Source organism: Calonectris borealis, chromosome 2 (genome assembly GCF_964195595.1).
Source record: "Calonectris borealis chromosome 2, bCalBor7.hap1.2, whole genome shotgun sequence".
Taxonomy (NCBI): Eukaryota; Metazoa; Chordata; class Aves; order Procellariiformes; family Procellariidae; genus Calonectris; species Calonectris borealis.
This window is the reverse complement of record NC_134313.1, coordinates 158,097,093-158,116,948: the sequence shown is the minus strand read 5'-3', so window position 1 is coordinate 158,116,948 and position 19,856 is coordinate 158,097,093. Positions and strand designations below refer to the sequence as shown.

The 19,856-nt window shown below is 35.2% G+C and overlaps 1 protein-coding gene across 8 annotated transcripts in view; it reads left to right on the top strand.

Moving 5' to 3' along the window:
- PFKP (phosphofructokinase, platelet) overlaps window positions 1-19,856 on the top strand; it is a 45,856-nt gene that overhangs the window by 1,776 nt on the left and 24,224 nt on the right. For 6 of the 8 annotated variants that reach the window (XM_075144103.1, XM_075144101.1, XM_075144102.1 and 3 more), the window contains 4 exons: window positions 7,667-7,740; window positions 14,387-14,464; window positions 16,712-16,901; window positions 19,399-19,564. In XM_075144103.1, coding sequence (XP_075000204.1) covers window positions 7,667-7,740; window positions 14,387-14,464; window positions 16,712-16,901; window positions 19,399-19,564 — 508 coding nt within the window. The remainder of the gene's footprint in view (window positions 1-7,666; window positions 7,741-14,386; window positions 14,465-16,711; window positions 16,902-19,398; window positions 19,565-19,856) is intronic. The other 2 variants (XM_075144099.1, XM_075144104.1) reach the window with 1 other exon arrangement.

The window sequence follows — 19,856 nt, the reverse complement described above, 5'->3', positions numbered from 1 at the left end:
GAAGAAACGGCACTCGTGCTCGCGTTTGTGAAGAGACCAGAGAGCGAAATAAAGCCTCTCCCTATTTTTCGTGTGGGCTCGGTAGTTCAATGGCCGTTTTCCCCGGCTCTGTACGTGCGGACGTGCGGGGAGCGGCCCGCATCCGCGGCGGGGGCGTCCTGTCCCGTACCTCGGGGTGCCGGCAGCAGCCTCGCCTCCCCGCGCTCTCCCGGCGCCTCCGTGAGGAGTAGCTCGCAGAGAGCGGTGTCTCCGCGCGCCCTCCCCGCCGCCGGTGTGTACGTGATCCGCTGCGAGTCGCTGCAGGTTCCGCCTCTTTGCGTCATCTGGGCTGGGAGAAGCATCCTCCCTCCCTCTGCCCGCAGGAATAACGGAGAGCCCCCGCGTTTACCTGGAATTATCGGAAACTCTTTCTAATGAGGGGTGGAAGGGATTTGGTACCAATCGGAAAGGAAAATGAGGCAGTTCCGGAGAAAAAGCAAATCGATGCCCTTAAATGGCTTCTCTTTTGCCCCTCGGTGGGGTTACATTTGTTCAAGTTCTATCCACAGTTTGCTCTCAGTGTCATCAATTCCGCTGCTAAATGATTCTAAGAGGGACTGTGAATCAAAGCATCTCTGTTTTAATGGTCTGGTCGCCAAATCGCCATTTTAATTTTAAAGTGTGACAGGGCATTGCCTCAAGGAGCAGTAGCGTATTCAGCAAGAGGCTGAGCCCTGCTACTTGCTTCCACGTGGCTGGAGATTATGTAATGCAGCAGCAGATGTATCTCTCTTTATAAAGTATTAATCTGTACTTGCCACTATGTGAATTAAAGCATTTAAAGGACTTGCAGAATCCATGGGTAACATCTTTATTATCTGGCAGATTAGAACTGCAGCATATTTACATAGAGGGATAAAAGTAACAGCGTGTGAAAGTTGCTGTCTGGGGAGTGAGGTTGTCAAAAGACCAAACAAAGTGAACTGGATGCCTTCCAAGTCGTTTTGTAGGCAGCGTTGTTGTCCTAAATTACAAGAACAAGGAAAAAAAAAACCAACATTTTAGAACTTGATCGTTTCAGCTGAATCACACAACACAGGTTGTGTGAGGTTCATAACCCTTACTATCTTAGTAACACTATAGATGTGTAAAATATGCAACCTCATGTCTATTTGCGTGCTAGGTTAGGAGTTAAACAAGAGACAGAATGAGTCATGCCCTGTCAAGGTCACTTGCCCTCTGTAGGGCAAATGTGCGAGAGAAGTGAAGTTGTAAAGTATAAGCAAAAGGAAATATGCTGCTGTTATTGCAGAGGTGTTTGAAAATAGATGTTCAAGCAAACTGTAGGTCAGGCAAAACTACTAACTCTGAAGTAAGCAAGAAAGTACTAATATAAAAAAAAAAGAGTTCCAGTCTCTTGGTTTTTTGGGGGGGTTGGTTGATTGGTTGGGTTTTTTTGTTTGGTTGGTTGGTTTTTTTGGTTTTTTTTTTAGATTTGTTAGACACTAGAAAACTTTAGAATATCTGTAATGCAAACTAAACTCACAGGAAATTGAGTGGAAAGAATACCTATTAATGTTGCAGTAAACACGTAATCTTCATGTCAATAAGTGCCTTGATTTAGATTGGGGGGCTGTAAATCTTAGCTTAGAACAAAATATGCTTGAAATTATTTTAAAATAGAACTTATTGCCTTTGCTATTATTGTACTTTTTAATAATTTAGAAGTAGCATTAGGTAAATTACACAAGCCTTTCTATTTATAGGACATGTTAAGGTTTAAATTACTTCCCCACATTTGTGGTATTTCCTTGCAAGGTTTTTTGTTTGTCCTTTTTACTACCTGTGGAATATTAAGGACTAGAGAATGTGTATATGTCATACTGGAATTATTGTGGTTTAGTCACCATATTTTAAACACAGGTATATTATTTTGTTTGATGGAGTTAAAGAACTTATCAGAGATTTATTTCAGAGGAAAAAGACATGTATTTTGTACACTTAAGGTTTCTAAGTACTAAACTTTACAGTCCATCACTTTAGCTAGCCAGCTGTTAAACTGTGAACTAAACCAAGTATTTTCCACCATAATCACCTTGAGAGGCAAAAGAAGTTTTGACAAGAGATTATCAAAATCTGTTAGTTCTGTTTGTAGACTATTTCTAAATTGTAGTGGTTGCAGCTCAGAAAGGTGGACTAATAAACGGGTTTTATATCACACTTCTGTCTTCATTTTGTAGGACTCTCTGGCCACGGTCTGCTTCAGATCATGAAGTACACTGGTTGTATTTTATGCTGGTTGCCAGTGGCTGCCGCAGACAATCTGGCTGCTGTAGGTCACTTATGTTCATACAACCTCCAATCACACTGCTTATTCTAGGACCGTGATAGGTATGGCTCAGCAGCAGGAACAACATCATCTGAAAGCTTCTGACAGAAAGTGATTGTGTACTGTTGGGGAATGATGTGTTTGTGGCTACTTCGAGCTGTTGCCCAATTTACTGGCTCAAGATTGTTGTCTTTGAATGTGACCGTGTTATTTCTGAGATAAACTCAAAGATTTAGTGTTGTGGAAGACAGCATAAGTAAGGGACTTATGGATTACATGGAAATGGTCTGGAATATCATAGACCATGACTGCCAAAGTAAATATCTACATCTCTCTATGTTGGAAGTGTTACAGGCTTCCCACATTTCAAGGCATATTTAATATAGTAATGCAGATGTACTGCACTTGTCCTGGTAACTTACAGTGGAAGAAGAAATTTTGCCACTGAACAAATAAAAAAAACTCCACTCCTTGAGCAAATATTGAGCTTAGAAGCAGCTAAAAAGAACCCTATAGCCTCTTGGATTCCAGAGTTTTGGAATACCACACGCCATGACTGTGGAAGCAAAGATCTACATACTTCTACTCTTGAAGCATTAAAGGCTTCTGAGGAACATCACAAGACATATTTAATATGGTAGGACAGATGTACTGATCTTGTCCTGGTAGCATATGATAGAAGAAGAAATTTTGCCACTGAACAAATAAAATAAAATAAAAAATAAATTCAAACAAAAAAAAAGGGGAAAACAAACAAACCAAACCAAAACAACCCATACTCCTTTTATGTTGTCCAAATTACAGAGTTTATTTGTTAACACTTACGTAATTTGAAGATAGTCACAAGGAATTTTTGAATTCTAGCCCCCCAGAAAGGCACTTTTTCCATGAAATAATACTGTGTGTGTGTATATAGACATGTGTATAAAATACATATGTATATATATGTCCATATATATAATATTATAAGTATAATTTGTATGCAAAATTAAGGAATGTAGCTATTAATGGATGAGTGTAACTATTTCAATACATTTAATATTTTGGAGGAACTGCTTCTATAATTAGTGGATTATATGATTGAAACTAGTCTCTTAAGATTTTTTTTTTATTTTAAAGGAGGAGATGTATGTTGTCTATATGTTATGCTATTGTATATATTTGTGCAGTAGAATGTTCTGATCTAATACAGTGTTACTGTTTAGAAAAATAGTATAGTATTTTCTTCAGGGGTCTAGAATCATTATTGTGATTATATGCAATAAAATCTGTTATTTAATTAAAAGTAAATGGAACAAACCCAAATTGTTTTCTTAATAATTTGTTCAGTTCTTGTATTTGACTGTTTTTTCTCATTTTTCTTTTTGATGATTATAGGCTCTTACATCATAACTGATACATCCATTTACGTACTTGAATAAAGTCTTTCTGTTTGGTAACGTTTAGGCATTTTCCTTAGTTTCTGTGTTTTGCTATATAGTCTAAGTCTGGATCTTTATTCGGGGTAGCACTTAAACACTAAGTCATTAAGCATTCATTAAAGCCAATGTTTATCTTTAAAATTGGTGGTACTTAAGTATTTCTTGATGCTTGTCCAAGATGCATAGTTTTGATTTTTCTTTTATATGGTTAGTATTACAGTTATTTATTTAAAGGCCTGTCTAGCTGACTAAAGTGAGGAAAAACTTGGCTTAAACACAAAATAGTGTTTTAATTTTACTCAAACTCCTCTGTTGTAGTGGTGCTTATGTATGTGGAACAGGATGTAGGGCACGGGAGAGGAATACTCTTTTGGGGGAAGGGAGTGCCTTTAAAATAATCTAAAGATTTCTGCAGTACTGTTTGTAACCCTGCTATGAAAATCATTGCTTTCAAAGGCAATTGAATAGACAATATCAAGAAGGACATTAAATTATTGACTCAGACATTATGTAAAGCCATGTAAGTAGTTGCAGAGTACTTAATCTTTGCTGAGTCCAAAAGAGCAAAATAAATCTTTTCCTCTGTCAAAGGCTTTAATTCAAAAGCAAGTGGTAATTCAGAAAGATTTTAAATAGTTCTTAAGTTATAAAAAAAATACTGGTTTTACTTGTGGCTTTCTTTTGAAGCTGCTATTCTAATCCTATATGTTTATCAGGCTATATTTATTATTCAGGACTAAATTCATGGTTAACCCGGTAAACCTCTTTTTCAGTAATAAGCACATAATGACATTTCATAGTTATTATGGTAATTCACAAATACTATTGTAACACTCCACAAATAATCAAATACAGCAACATTTTGTTAGACAAGTTCTACAGAGACTTCATGAAATTCTCTGTATTTACATACTTGAATCACAGCAAGCAGTGTATTCAGATTTAGATAGCCAACATGTGAAAGTCTAAAGCTTCAATGTTTTAACTGTATTTTGTAGATATCAAATTATAACATCGTTCAGTCCTCAGCCCTTCTGAAATGTAAGCCACTTCTTTAGGAACTTGCCAATAAACACCCAAGTCCTTTTTCAGTGTAAAGAGGTAAAATATACATTGCCAAATTATAATGTATGTTGCATAAACTTATAAAGTTATGGTGGTGGTATTGAGAAGATGCTTTCCGTCTGTAATTTGTGGGTTTTTTCCCTGGGCTGTTGCGCTTTCTCGCAGCAGACAAATTATGAATTTTACCAATTTGTCATGTAAGACACATGGAAACTAGAAAGTATTCACTAAGAAAGTATGTGGTTGTATTATGAATATATTCACATGGAAAGAATTAATGGATTTGTCATTTTGAGAAATAAATGCTTATATTTTACTCTGTTTTAGAAGAAGCATGAACGTTAAGCTAAATCAACATTTGTAGGCTAATTTATACATAACAAAGGTATGGCAGATCTGGAGAATTTGTAATGAGAACAGAGTTACTACCCTTCTTTAAAATACACTGATTAAGAGGGGTGCATGCTGAAGATAAAAAGCTAGGATACATGACCAATAAAGCAGAAATGTGGGCAAGAAACAGGTAAAAGACAAGTATGTTGTCTTTGGTAGATATGTGAATGTTTATATTTAATGTCTTCCTACTTTATTAAATATTTATTTTTGCTGACAAAACTATTCTGCTTTAGTCTGTTTGGATCACAGACACTTTTTCTTTATTCTAGTTAGATACTTGGAGTACAGAGACTACTGCTGAATGAGACACCAGAGTATAACTGAACATATATTAGATACCTGAAACAGTCTTAGTGTTTCTTCTCAGGTGCCAAACGGGAGAGGTGACAAAGTTGAACCTCAAAAACGGAAGGTTCTTAAAAGGGCAGTTCTGAGTAGTCCTCACCTGGTGAGGATGAACTTTTTCCCTTCAGAAAATGAACTTTTTAGGTGCTCTTCTAGAATTTTGCAGCCAAATGGATAATATAAAAAGTTTTGCTTATCTCTAAAAAAAACCCTCCACAAACAAACAATGACAACACCCCCTGTTCCCCACCCCCGCCCGCCAAAAAAAAAAAAAAACAAAACCCAAACTACCAAAAAACCTTCCTACCAACCAACAACAAAACCCAATACAACCTCCCACACAATGTGTTGTGCATTAATAGAAGCAAGCTGTGGACTTTGACGAAAGGAGTAGCTTGTGCTTATGTCTTCCCTGTTTGAGGAAAATGGCAGTGCTGTGAAGAACTGTCAGTTCTACAAAGTTAAAGGTCTTTGTCTCCACTTTCCAGGGGACATTGTGTGTGAGGGGGGTGGGAGTGTTCTTTCTCTTAAGAAAACTGTTTCACTGAGGAGATAACTTTGTTCTGTGTAGTAGATCTGTTTTGATCTGAGACTTAGCATGCTAACTTTCTTTTCAATACAACCTGTCAGATGAGATTCTCTGCTTTTCTTTGGCATCATCCAGTTCATCATCCAAAGCTGTGCTTTTAGCTGTCTTGGCATTTGAGAACTTTTTCCAGCTCTGCCACAAGGCTGACTCTGGCTGAGAGAATTCTTGCTGTTGTTTCCTAATAGAGAATTGATGTGAAAACACTGTTGCTTGTGATTTTAATCTTAAGGCTAAGTGACATCTATACAAACAAGTAAGCAGCTTTTGATTTTGGCAAACTTAATTTTTTGTTTTGCATTGGGCAACTTCAGGGAATTTCTGGTTTCTTCCTAAGTAATACATCTTTGAGAAAACCTCAGTCTCATTCTTTATTCAGACAGTATTTTAAATAGCTCAGTATTTTTTTCAATAATGTTGGATATTGTAGGAATAGGTCTTTATGGCTTACTGTGTTGTGGGTTTCTAGTTACTGACTTTTTACATCTTCAGATAGGTGAACACTTAAGACCTATGTCGAACAGCAGACCTACTACTTTGCTGTTTTGATATTAAGTGCAACAGATTTGGAGAATCGGTGCCCAATATTTTGGATTGTCACGTTTCTGGCGTCCCTTTTCAACTAATGTGCTGAGGCTATTTCTTTTACTGTAGCCTAACTACTTCTTCTGTCCTCATGCTTTGCATAATCTCTTGTGTCTGTTTAAGTGGTATGGAAGCAATTAGTTTATTACTTTTGGGAACTTCGTGAACAATGAGTAAGGTAACACAGAGTATCTGAAGGGATGGGTTGAAACAGAAATTCATTTGACCCATGTAGGGGGACCAGTGGAACTTCCACTGTTGCTCAGGAAGTTAAGTGTTTGGCCATTGGACTTAAATGGAAGATTTTACATTAGTATAATTTGTCAGATGTCTGTGAGCAGAGAATTCCAATGTGAGCTTGCAATTCCGGGAAGCAAAGTGGCATTTAGGCACTTTTCTGTCAAATGAGTCTATGCAGCATTTCTTCTGTTAATTTGCTGCTACTTCTGCCTTTTTAAGTGGGCACCTGTCCATGTCAGGAGCTTTGGCTGTGCTCCCCAGAAAATACTGTGTATACACCTGTGTTACTTTGGAAAATTCAGGAAGAAGAACTGTTACAGTATAATTTCTCCTTTGAAGAAGCTAAATTTTAACTGGCTGAATGTTTTACATTTCAGATAGAAAACTAATCATTATTGTGAAATGAATTTACTTTCTGTTTCTGATTTAGTAGCTGTTACTTTTACAATGCTGTTTTACAATCAGCAGCAATTTAATCTCTGATGAACACACATACTGGCATCCACATAATTATTGTAACAAAGGAAATAGTTCTGCATTCTTAATATTCATGGGCTGATTGCACTGTCGTTAAATGAATTTCTGTTTTAATAGATGCTGATCATTGTCTTTCTTTAGGAATGAATTAATGATTCCTTTTTTTTAAAGACAATGAACATTTATAGTATACAAAAAATATTGGATAACGTATAACAATGTGATTTTGCTTTTTCTTCCCAGGTATGAATGCTGCTGTGCGCGCAGTAGTACGCATGGGAATCTATGTAAAAGCCAAAGTGTATTTTGTTTATGAGGTTAGTTTTTGTTTTATTCATTTTGTATTTGTCCTCTGGCTTTACTTGAGTTTTTGTGGAAACGTCATGGAGAGTGAATAGTATAAATTAAAAAACATTGTAGATGTCATTCCCTTTCATCATATCGACATTTTATTTCATATTTTTTATTTTTGTGGAAAGTACTTTTCACAAGGTATATGCTAAAACTATTTAATTTAAAAGAAATTTTTTAAATATATGGAATTCTTCATGTGCCACCAGAAGCTTGAAAATACTGAGAAAACCAGAGATGGTTGTCACCCAGCAGCAAGCTTTGTATTTGTGTACTTGTTCGATGTTTGGCCCCAAATATTGTACTTCATAAATACCTTCCTAAACCTAGTTAAACTACTAATTCTTAACCCCTTGACTTTCCCCCAGTCCATTCTCCTAGAGTATGATAAGGATGTGACATCACCCTCATTTCACAGATTACACAACTTCTTTTTGGTCAAGAGTACTGTCAGGCTGGTGCCATCTTTCCTGGCTTATAGGTAGGAAGTTGTAACTGAAAAAACTCCAACCAACCAACAAAAAAGACCCCACCAAAAAACCTGCACCATCAGTAGTGTGTCCAGACATCAGAATTTTGTGGTTGAAGCTTATGACTGCATGTGCATGAAGATTGTTAACTTCTGTAGCAATTATTTGATATGCAAAAATGATGAGTTTAACGTAAATGCCAAATCAATACTATATGTGTATGTCTTACTGGAATACTAAGTTATAGTTAGACTTCTGCCGGAAAGACACTTTCAGTTTTTATAAAATTTGCAGATTAAACAGTACAGTAAATATATTTAGCAAAAAGTCATTCTGTTCATGCTGGAATTCTTATACAACTCCTTAGAAGTTTGAGGTGATTACGAATCATAATAAACATTTTATATGGGGCAAAACTTGGTAGGTAATATTCCTAGCAAAATGTAATTTTAATGTTTAATATAAAAATACGGAGTACTATAATTCATAGAAGTGCCAGGAGAGTACTTTGGTTTTTGTTTTGCGCATGCAAAATATCAGTTTAGCTTTAAAAGGTAGCTATTTATCCATTTTCTTTCTGTGTCTGCTTATTCCTATAGCTCATTTACTAAAGAGATGTGAAGTATATTGAAATGCAAATAAGCAGAGCACTGTGCTCCAAAATTCTTTTGTACTACAGTGCTACAGCAAATAGCTCTGAATACTTAGTGTGTGCTAATTACATGGCCAATCTCTAGAATTCCTTCAGTGTTCAGCTGTTTTGCAGGCTTGGTGAAATGGGTCAGATACTTCTGTGGAAATAAGGAGGGGGTTTTTGACTGTTTTTAAAGGCCAGAACTTGGATTTTTTTTTTTTAATTATGTTTAACTTAAGAATTACCATCTTTGTAGTTCATCGTACAGTATGTTTACTTTTGTCAGCTTTTAAAAGCTGTTTTGTATCACAGAGTGTATTCAATGATAAATTTCCAGAGAAATTTAGAAATTTCTGTTTTTCTGAACTAAACAAAATTGCACTATTTGAGTTATCATGTTCCTCTGCTAATTGCTAGAGTTTGCCAATGTGAAAATCGATTGTAAAAATCAAGTCAACGTTAGAATTTTCAGTTTCCATTATATATTGTCATTCTATCTTCATTGTAACAGCGCAGTCTGGGAGAAAAATGCACATTTCACTGTAAGTATGGGTAATAGCTCTGAAAGAGATTTTTGCTTCTAGATTAGTCCATTCAGTTCTGTGTTTCAGGAAGTACTGAATGCTAAGCTTTTTTCCCCTCTGACTCTGTGTTAATTAAAACATGAAGTCAGTTTCCTTTCACAATGCATGTAAGCGCTTCAGAGAAACACTGTTGCAAGCTTTGAAACGAAACAACTATTTAATTTCAGCACTTTGAAATAGGAAACAGATGCAGGTGACCAAGTATAGTGGAAGGTAAAAATCTTAGGGTAAGACTTGTCACTAACGATCCCTATTATAAGCCTTTGCATGATGTATACAGAGGAGATGTATTTTTGTATATACCTGAAGTTATTTTATTTAATACTTTTAATAAGGTCCTTCTAAAAATTACAGTTTATCAAATGCAGACTTCAGTGTGTTAAGCAATGAGAATAGTATATTTTTAGCCTACATTTTGAGTAGGCATTTTAACTAGACACACGTACGTCAGGGTAAAGTGATCCTTGTATTGAAGCTGCTCTGAAAAAGTGAAGAAAAAACCTGAAGTGGCAACATCTGAAAGGTGAAAAATGTTTTCATATTTGGAGCCAAAAATGGAGTTAAAGGTCTCAGCCTTTTCAAGCCTACTTTGCTCTAATTGTCATATGCTCTTTTTCTCCTGTAACTTTCTCTGTCGTAAGAACTTTTTTATACTGTAAAACCATCTGTCTTCTACAGTTGTGGCCAAAACTAGCTCCATATTCTAAGTAAAACAATATCTCTATTTTCCTTTTGTTTCCTAACTCCATTTTGCTTCATTTTGTGGTAAGAGAGAGATTACCAAGATAAATAAATAAAAATTGGCAATGAACTAGATATAAGTAATTTTCTAGCCTTTTTTAAGTTGGGTTTACCAAAGCCCAAAGAAAGAAACAGTTAGATATTGGAATTCATGGGCTATTTGGACATACAAAATTATAATTTATTACATGTATATATAATTTGTATAGTTTATATAAAAAACTAAGTTTATAGTTATAAAATTCAAAAAAACCTTTGTATCTTAATTCATTGAAATTAGCACATTTGAAATTTTTGCTATTAATTCATGGAAACAGTGCTTACTCTATACAGTTGCCCTAGTTTCATATTTTATTCATGTTAACATCTTTTAGTATTTTTTTTTAGTATATAAACAGTCTGTAGTCACCCTCACTGACTAGCATCACATTATTCCTCAAATCTACCCCAATCTGAATTAAAATTTGAATACCCGTGGACTTACTTCATTCATGCTGTGAAAATCTAGGAGGTGGAAGTACATGTGAAAGTACCAAGCTGCTCTAGGAGGCTAGTTTAAATTTTTTCACTAATCAGAAGTGATTTAAGTTGGTTTTGTTTGTTTTTTTTTAAATTGAGAATGAGAAGAAAAAGTGATGCCTCTCATATGGCAATTCATTTTAGAAACTGAGGTCTTAAATATAATATAATACAAATAACCTGCCCTTTTTCCAGGATTGAAGCACATAGTTCCCAGTGGATGCGTGCTCTTACTACTAAGCTATGGAACTTTTAGATTCTTCATCTTGATTAAGAATCTTTTTCTCAAGAGGCCAGCATTGGAAATGCAATGGTACGGCAGTCACGGATTTCTGTGAGGAAAAATTCATGTCTTTTATGTGGTGGTTTGTGCACTCAGTGATGCTAGTATTTTACGTTGTCGAGCAATACCTAAAAAAAGCTCAGTAAGTAAACTTAAAAAACTGTGAAAGCCCCAAATGTCTCGCATGTAACATATCAGAAGATGGCTTGTTCTTTTTCGAAAGCTTTTGTTTGTGGAGTTAAGACTGGAAGCAAGTCTGCTGTCTCTGCCACTCTCTCCGGGAGTTACAGTGTATATGTATGTACCCTGTGAACATATGACTCTCAGAGATTTCCTCTAGTTCATCTTTGAATATTCAGATTTTAGGTAGAGGAAGGAATAAGCATAAAATGGGGTTGATCTTCAAGTATAGTGCTTGCTCTACTTTTGACAGTTTACTTTTTTCCCCATTCTTGCCCCATAGTTTTAGTATCTTAGTACCCAAGATGCTGTTTTTAGAATCTAAGTAAGATTTTTTTTTTTTAAATGTAAATTGACAGGTCCCCTCTTTTTATTAAGATCTGTCTTCATCTGCTAGTAATTTTCAGTAACCAGACAATTATAAGTGTTGAACTATTTGATACAATATTTCAAGCTAAATTCCACCTTTAAAATGTATTGCCCAGTCCTCAAGTTAGCATCAGTGTTTAAAAAACTAAAGTGATGAATGGAAATCATGATCATTATTAATACTTCAATTATAATTGGTCGTCTTTTTTTCCTTATAGCTTTTCTAGAAAGCTGTTTTAATTCTATGGCTTTTGTATCTCTTAATGGTATGGAAGAACAGTGTGGAAATTCTAACTACAATTCAGAGCTAGCTTACATACACTTACTTGGCAAGGAGAACTGAGTTAGGAAAAGCTAATGTAACAGCTGAAATATATCAGGCCTGTTCCAAAAGCTCCCTGTCCTTACCTTGTAGCGGGAGGAATTGTTAATACAGTCCCTATTCTTGCTTGTCTACACAGAGAAAGTAGAACTGATGTGGACTCCTGACTAGAATGCATGACTTCTTTCTACTTTAAAAATGCATGGTGCAGGAGTTTGTCATAGCTTATCCTTAGCCTAGCTGTAAGGTGTTTCAGATCTTACAGACAATTTCAAATAGTAGTTTATCTGTTTGCTTTCCCCTGTGTTTTAGATTTGTTAGAATTAGGAATTTTCACCCATGAGTCTCATGATATGTATATAATTATGTATATACTTTATATATTACTTTCTTGGATCTACTTTATTTTTCCTCTCAAGAAAAAATGGAAGATGAATGATTGAAGCAAATATGTGAACTGTGTATATTTTTGTCAGCTTGTAGTACAGCTTGCTATAGTCAGTGTTACAAACTCGGTTAGGATGCAACATCACACTATTCTTTCAGAATTTGTTGCCTATGAATCTTTGTGTTATTGTAGTTGCCAACAGGAACACCGACAGGAAAAGCTTTCAATCCATTAGTCATACAAGGAACTTTGGATTCTTTGCTTTAAAAACAAAAAACAAGCAAACTTGTGATAAGTGAGCTTGCTAATTTATTAGCCTTCATCAAGCTCAGTTTGATCCATTGGAATGTTTCTGTCTGAAGATCTTCGCACTTTATCTGAGAAAGAATATTTTTTTTTTTTTAAGTTGATATGTAGATTAAACATTATTTCTTTCCCAACTTGCTCTAATTTTGAAGGAATTGTGCAAATAATGTCTTAGCTTCAAGTCATTATGTGTATACATTAGAACACAAGACAGTATGTATCTATGACATTAGATACATATCAAAATTATCTGGAGAGTATACATAATATTGAAAAGATCTTTTGAATGACAGAAATTAGAGACATAGGTTGTTTTCCACCTAGCTGTTTCTTTACTATTACTTGATCATCTTACATGTAAATTCATTAGTCAAGTCTCACTGAACAGAAGCTTTTACGCTTTCCCCTTGGAATCTGTACTAGAATCCTAGAAAGTTTAATTTGAGTAACTTGTACTTTTGCTGAGTCCAGGTCATCTTTATATTCTTATCCTGTCACGCTAGTGAGGGATTCCAAGTATGATATAGTATTCACATAAGATATATATGGCTTTTTAAGCCAGTGTAGGCTTCGTACATTTCCAAGTTACTGCTTACTGGATAAAATCTACATGTACTCTGGATTGTGCCAAAGTAAGTGCCTCCAGTTTATAATGTCAGTTTAGCTGCCTTCTAAACTCCCTTCTGTTTCTAGTTCCACCTGATTTATTATTGAGAACCTTAATGTACAGTCTTGCAGGAACTGCCTACAGAAGAAAGGTTAACTGGTTGTTCCTCAGCATGATTATCCATATGTAGACATAATCTAAAAATGGAGACATAAATGTGGTCATGTTTATTTTTATTTGGTGGTTTTTGTTAGTTTTCTTTGACCTAGCATGTTTTTTTCCCTTTGGATTTAAATGTCAAAAAGTTGAATGGTAACTCCAGTTTTATTCTGATGTCAGTATCAGGTTTTTCCAGGTCAGAACTTTGCTGTATTTTCTTTTTGTTTTTAATCAGTGTTCACAATATCACCTAATGGAAAGGAATCTGTAATTGTCACTATCTTTCTGCTAGTATTTATGCAGAGAGTTAATAAAGCCAGGCATAGCAAAACCTTTCAGCTGCTCACTGGATAGTTTTTCTTCTTTCAACTAAGTGTAGTTCTTTCTATATTAGAGCATGCATTGGTTTCTGAAGACCATCTGAGTTAAGGTATTAAGGATTTCTTAAATGCATCACTAAAAGTTGTATTTTTATACTAAATTTCTTTCATCTATTTATTGTGTAACTGCCTCCAAAAAGGAATAAAGATTATGTGACTTGATTTCTTCTTCCTTTATGAAAAGTGCTCTTTATTTTGTTTTGCTTATACCTACCTTGGGGGAAAAAGGATACAAAGTGTTATAAAGTTAGATATTTTTCAAAGATCATGACCTCAGGCTGAGGTTATGTTTTTAGGAAGCACATTTTATCATGCTTTCAAAGTTCTTGTGTCCTTGTAGTTTTTCAAAAATAATTGAATATTTATTCCTAAGAAAGGACAAATATGTTGCCATTCTAGTTTATAAGCTGTGTAATCTGTGTAAAGTATTACTTTATCTTGAAGTTGTCTTTGGAACTGATCTTTTAGGAAGAGGGTTTGTTTGGCTTTTTTCCTGCCTAATATGATACCTGTTTGAATGTTGTTTCATTTAAATTGAATATTTTTTTATTTGGTCTTTTTTATTACTTGCATTATTAGTTGCATTAAAATACACAAGGTGAGTATTACTGCAGTGGAAATATTACACAATTTTTCAAATCAGACTTCTGAAATACTTTTTCTGTTTCAGGGTTACCAGGGAATGGTTGATGGAGGTGATAATATTGTAGAAGTTTCATGGGAAAGTGTTTCAAGTATCCTGCAAGTGGTAAGTGTTAGGGGGTAGGGGTGGCACCCAAACCTTCTCTCTTTAAACAGGGGACCAAAATTCTAGATCCAGGCAACCACTGTAATTATGGATTCGAATTCTGTGATGACTGAGTGACCAGCACATACCACTTTTAGCAGAACCTGATTTCTACAGTATGGATGTTTGACACTTTAGAAAGATCTTTGTGTGGTCATGTATTTGGTGCACAGAAATAATCTTGAAAACCTTTGTCCTAGATTTTCAACATTACATGTCATTAGCCTCCTAAAGCCATATTGACAAGGCTATATTTAATAAAAAAGACATTACAGAGCCAAAATATGAAACAACTGTGTTGTGTAAGTCAAGTGCTTTCTTACGAAGCCCCGTTGGCTTTCTGTGTAAGTGGATTTAGAATTATAGTAATGGGTGTAATTACAGTACAGTTCTCCAGAGCTCAGGTAATACCGGTGACTTTGTCTGTACATTTTATATTACAACATTCTGCAAGATGGCCATTTGGATCTCCATACACTTTTCCTCAGCATGGTAATGTTACCTCTTCTAGAGCAGATGTTATGTTTGGTGAAGAGGCTTTACTGCTTGCCAGGCTCTCTGAAAACTACCTCCAGGTGAAGCGTGGGTTTCTTTGGAGTTTTCTGTAAAGCTAATATAATAAACATAAAGCAGTTAGCCCAGAAAAAAATAGATTTTAAATATTTTTTTAAACAAACAAATACCCTGGAATACTGTGACATATTTTTTCCATGTATGTTTGGTTTTTTGGTTGTTTTTTCAATCCCCTGTCTATCTTGTAGAATCTGTAATCTTATGATTAAGAGAAAATTGAGATGTCATGGCCAAGACACAGGAACATAGGCAGGAGCAGGATGTAGGCATCCTGTACATGTATATAGCATACGTACTATAAGAATAACAACTTTCTGAGCCTGATTGCTGGGAATTCAACAGACCAACAGTGAAGCTGAGGATGCATCTTAAAGAATGTGTTTAGTTGTTTTGATAAAAGATTTTTCAGCCCAACCTATATTTCTGTTTAATCAGAACAAGTTGTAGTACATTGTTTCAAATACATAGTCTCTTTTCCACTTACAACTATTTTTTTTTTAAGTATGAAAATACCTAGTTTAGATATGTTTTTTAGTTCCAATTTGTTATTTTTAGAACATCCCCGTGTGTACACTTCTACTTTTTTGCCTGTGGAAAACGCTTAATTTCTTCTATTCCACTTTTTTTTTTTCCCCTCCCACTAGCAGCTGTTGTGTGTTGCAACGTAGACAGTAAAAAGTGCCTAGGACTGGCTTGAGAGCTGAAACAACTATTGATAGAGCAAATCACATCAGTACAGCCTCTATAGATTGGAGCTCAAATTTAGATTGGCATGACTGATTTATTATCAGTTGAAGTGAAGGGAGTATTTGTGCAAAAGTGAGCTAATCATCTCCAGATTTGTTTGCAGGAAAAAAAATGTTTTTGCAGTCTTAATTAATTTTATTTCTTACTGTGACAATAAATAAAGCAAAAATTAGACTTTTCTTGAGTGGCTGAACAACATAAACACAGAAGATTTGTAAATAACTTGTTTTCAGCAAGATGCCTAGCAATTTTCAGTGACAGGGCTTCAGTCTTTTTTGAAAATAATGACTTCCGTTTTTGCAGGAAGCTCTTTAAATCATATTAATAAATACAGCAGATAAATTAATAAAACAGAAAATTTAACATTAATCTGATCTATACGGCATCAAATGTGGATGCAGTTCTTTTCGTAATTCTGTGGAATGACAATAAATGCTAATTTTGAGCTTTAGGGATACATCTGTTACTGTCTATATATTCCATGATATTAGGGGAAAAATGTCACGCTTTGAGGCAAATTCATCTAAATTCTTAACTACTTAGTATCATATTTCTTTTACTATTGTCATCACATATAAGAAATAATTAGATAATTAATTGGAATGCTACTGAAATTAATCCCGAATCATTTAACATTTTCCTTCAAGAATAGCTCTTTATCAGTCATTTTTGAGTGTGTTTTCTGTTTTCCCTGGTGTGTGTATCCGGTCTTGAGAACATAATTTCCCGCAGGTTTGATAATTCTTTGTTTTTCATTACTTTTTACTCACTGTAAAATTAAAGATGGAGGTTATGCTACAAAACAACCATTCATCCTTAATCCGTCTTAAAAAAAATACAGTAAAATACTGGATTATAAATTAAAACTCTTATACTTTCTTTTTCTAGGGAGGTACAGTTATTGGTAGTGCACGCTGCAAATCCTTTCGTACCCGGGAGGGCCGCCTGCAGGCAGCCTATAACTTGGTTCAGAGAGGAATCACTAATCTTTGTGTGATTGGCGGAGATGGTAGCTTAACTGGTGCCAATCTGTTCCGTGAAGAATGGAGTGGACTTCTAGAAGAACTGGCACAGAAAGGTAAGTTTGCGTTTAGACCCTCTAGACTTCTAGTCCAATTTCCAGGGAAGTCGTGTGCCCTAACTATACATACACAGACTATATCCCGAGGGTATTTCTTAAGTTAAAAAATCAAATGCATACATTCTAGGAAATTACATGGTTCTTCATAAAATAGTAGGTTTTGATTTCTGTACATCCTCTCTTATATACCATAAAGGTTCAAAAAGGCCAAATAAGTTACTGGGCAACTGTCTGTGTGGCTTTTTTCCCCATTATGGGTAATTTTCAGGGCCTGAACTTTGAACCTTCTGCTTGAAAAGCCCTTTGCCCTCAAATCCAAACTGAGATGGTAATTCCTTTCTTACAACAAGCTACACACTTGGTTATTAAATTATGATGCTTTCCTGCCTATATGTCACTATTTGTTTAAGATCAGAACATTAAGTGGCTGTTGCTAAAAGTGCATCCAGCCCAGTAGTTATCTGTGATAGCATCCAAGAGAATGTATAGGGAAGAGTAAAAGAACAGAACAAGCCTCAATAATGCTGTGTGGATGCTATATGTTATTCATAATATATAAATACTCTGATAGGTTCCATCATTTCTGTCTTTAGGACTTCCTGAACCAGATGCTGTTAGCAGTCCTTAATGAATTTCTCTTCCATGAATCTATACAGTCTCCTTGAAAGCATACAGATTTTTGCTGAAAACATTGTGTAGCAAGGAGTTATACAGCTTCACTGATGATGAAGATTGTGAAGAATCTTCTCCTCCTATTTATTTTGATCCTGCTGGCTTCTAGCTTCATTTGATGTCCTATAATTTTTGTGTTAGAACAACAGTGAATGATCAATCCTGCTTCCTCTCCGCATGTCACGAGATTTTACAGCTGTCTTATTTTCCCTTCATCATCTCTTTTTCTAGATGGAAGAGTCCTAGTTTGCTTAGTTGTTCCTTATATGTAAGTTCTATACCTTTGATCATCTTTGTTGCCCTTCTCTGAACCTTTTCCAGTTCTACCATGTCCTTTTTGAGGTGGGGAGGACCACAACTGCACCCAGTATTCAAGATGAGGGCAAACCATGGATCTACACAGTAGTATAATGAACTTTGTTTTGTTCTCTATTGTTTTCCTAATATTTTCTAATATTTTGATTTTTTTCTTTGACTGCTATTGAGCATTGAGGCTGATTTATTAATGAAAACAGCATTATTATATTATCGTGCTGAAAATAGCACTATTTTATTTGTGATGTTAGGGTTCATTTTTCATGTATATTAGTTTACATTTATCAACAATGAATTCCATCTGATACTTTACTGCTCACTGTGTCTTGCTAGTCGTCTTCATTTCTTCTCAGACACTCCACAGCTTTAGAACCCAAATAATTCAGTTTGATCAGTAAACTTTGGCACCTTACTGCTCATTCCTAGGTTATTGCTGAGTATGTTGAACAGCGCAGATCCCTGTAGAACTCCATTGGTTATCTTCCTCAGATACAAGAACTTACATTTACTACTGCCCTCTGTTTCGTATATTTTTACCCTCTGTTTCATATTATTCTATGCAAAAGCCTTCTCTCTTATGCTGTGGCTACTTAGTTTCCTCAAAATCCTTTGAGGACAGACCTTGTCAATGGCTTTTTGGAAATCTAAGTAGAATATGTCAACCAGATATCCCTTATTCATGTGATTATTAAGTCACCTTTGGAACTCTAAAAAAGGTTTGTAATGCATGGTATACATTCATAGAAAACATTTTAATTCTTCTTCAGAATGCTGTATTTATCTTTATGGATATTAGTTATATTTTCATTATGGTTTCTATTTTCTCTAGTATAGACATTAAACACACTGATTTATAGTTCTTGAATCCCATATTAAAAATTTGGCATTATATTTACTACCATCGCATCCACAGATACTAAGGTAGTTTAAGCACTTAAGTGCTAAGGTATTTCATCCTTGAGATCCTTTAGAACTCTTGGATGATTCAGCATTTTCACTGATGTCTTGGGAGACACAGGCTAAGACTTAGAATAGGAGCTTTTCTATTCTATTTGCTTATTAATCATGAAATCAGAGCCTTTCAGTGTGGCAGAAGAAAAGTCTTCAAAAGTGTAATGCTGGTTTTTGATTGTTTATATATGCCCATTATCACATCCAGTTTGCATCCTTTTACTTCTTCATTGCACGTCATACACTGAGACTACAATTTGAATGCTACTGTTTAAGTCCAAACCATCAATTTTAAGGTTGGTTACAAAACTTGATAATCTGTTGACACTGAAATGGACTGAAAAGCTCTTGTTTCCTTCCTTATTCCTGTGAGGAGTTCTATGCAGGATTCTTTTGTTTGGTTGTTTGATTGGCTTTTGTTTGTAGTTTTGACTAACCTTGTTACCTAAAATATCAGATATGTTTAATTTACAAAAGTAGAGCACCCAAACAATATGTCTAAAATGTTTTTTAAAAAAAAAATCTTACAGCTCTTTCTCTGGATACTTCTTTACAGGAAAGATTGATGAAGAGGCTGTTAAGAAATATGCTTATCTTAACATTGTGGGAATGGTTGGATCCATAGACAATGACTTCTGTGGCACTGATATGACCATAGGTACTGACTCAGCCTTGCACAGAATCATTGAAGTTGTGGATGCCATCATGACCACTGCTCAAAGGTAAATTGTGCATATTATAGAAAACTATAACAAATATACAGTTGTTTATGCTTCAAATCTTTAAGTTTCCTATTGCCATACAGTAGTGGAGGATATAAGTTAATTTTAAATAGAAGTTAGGTAACTGATATTTGTAATATTTCTAGAGTGGGAATAAAAGCTCTTTTTGGCTGCATCTTTCAAGTGTCTCGTTTTTTTTTTTTTTTTCTTAGTAACTGCTTTTCCATCATTCCTGTCATGGCAGCACTTCAAGCATCCGATTGTAGAGGGTGCATCAGCTTTAAGGGCAGGC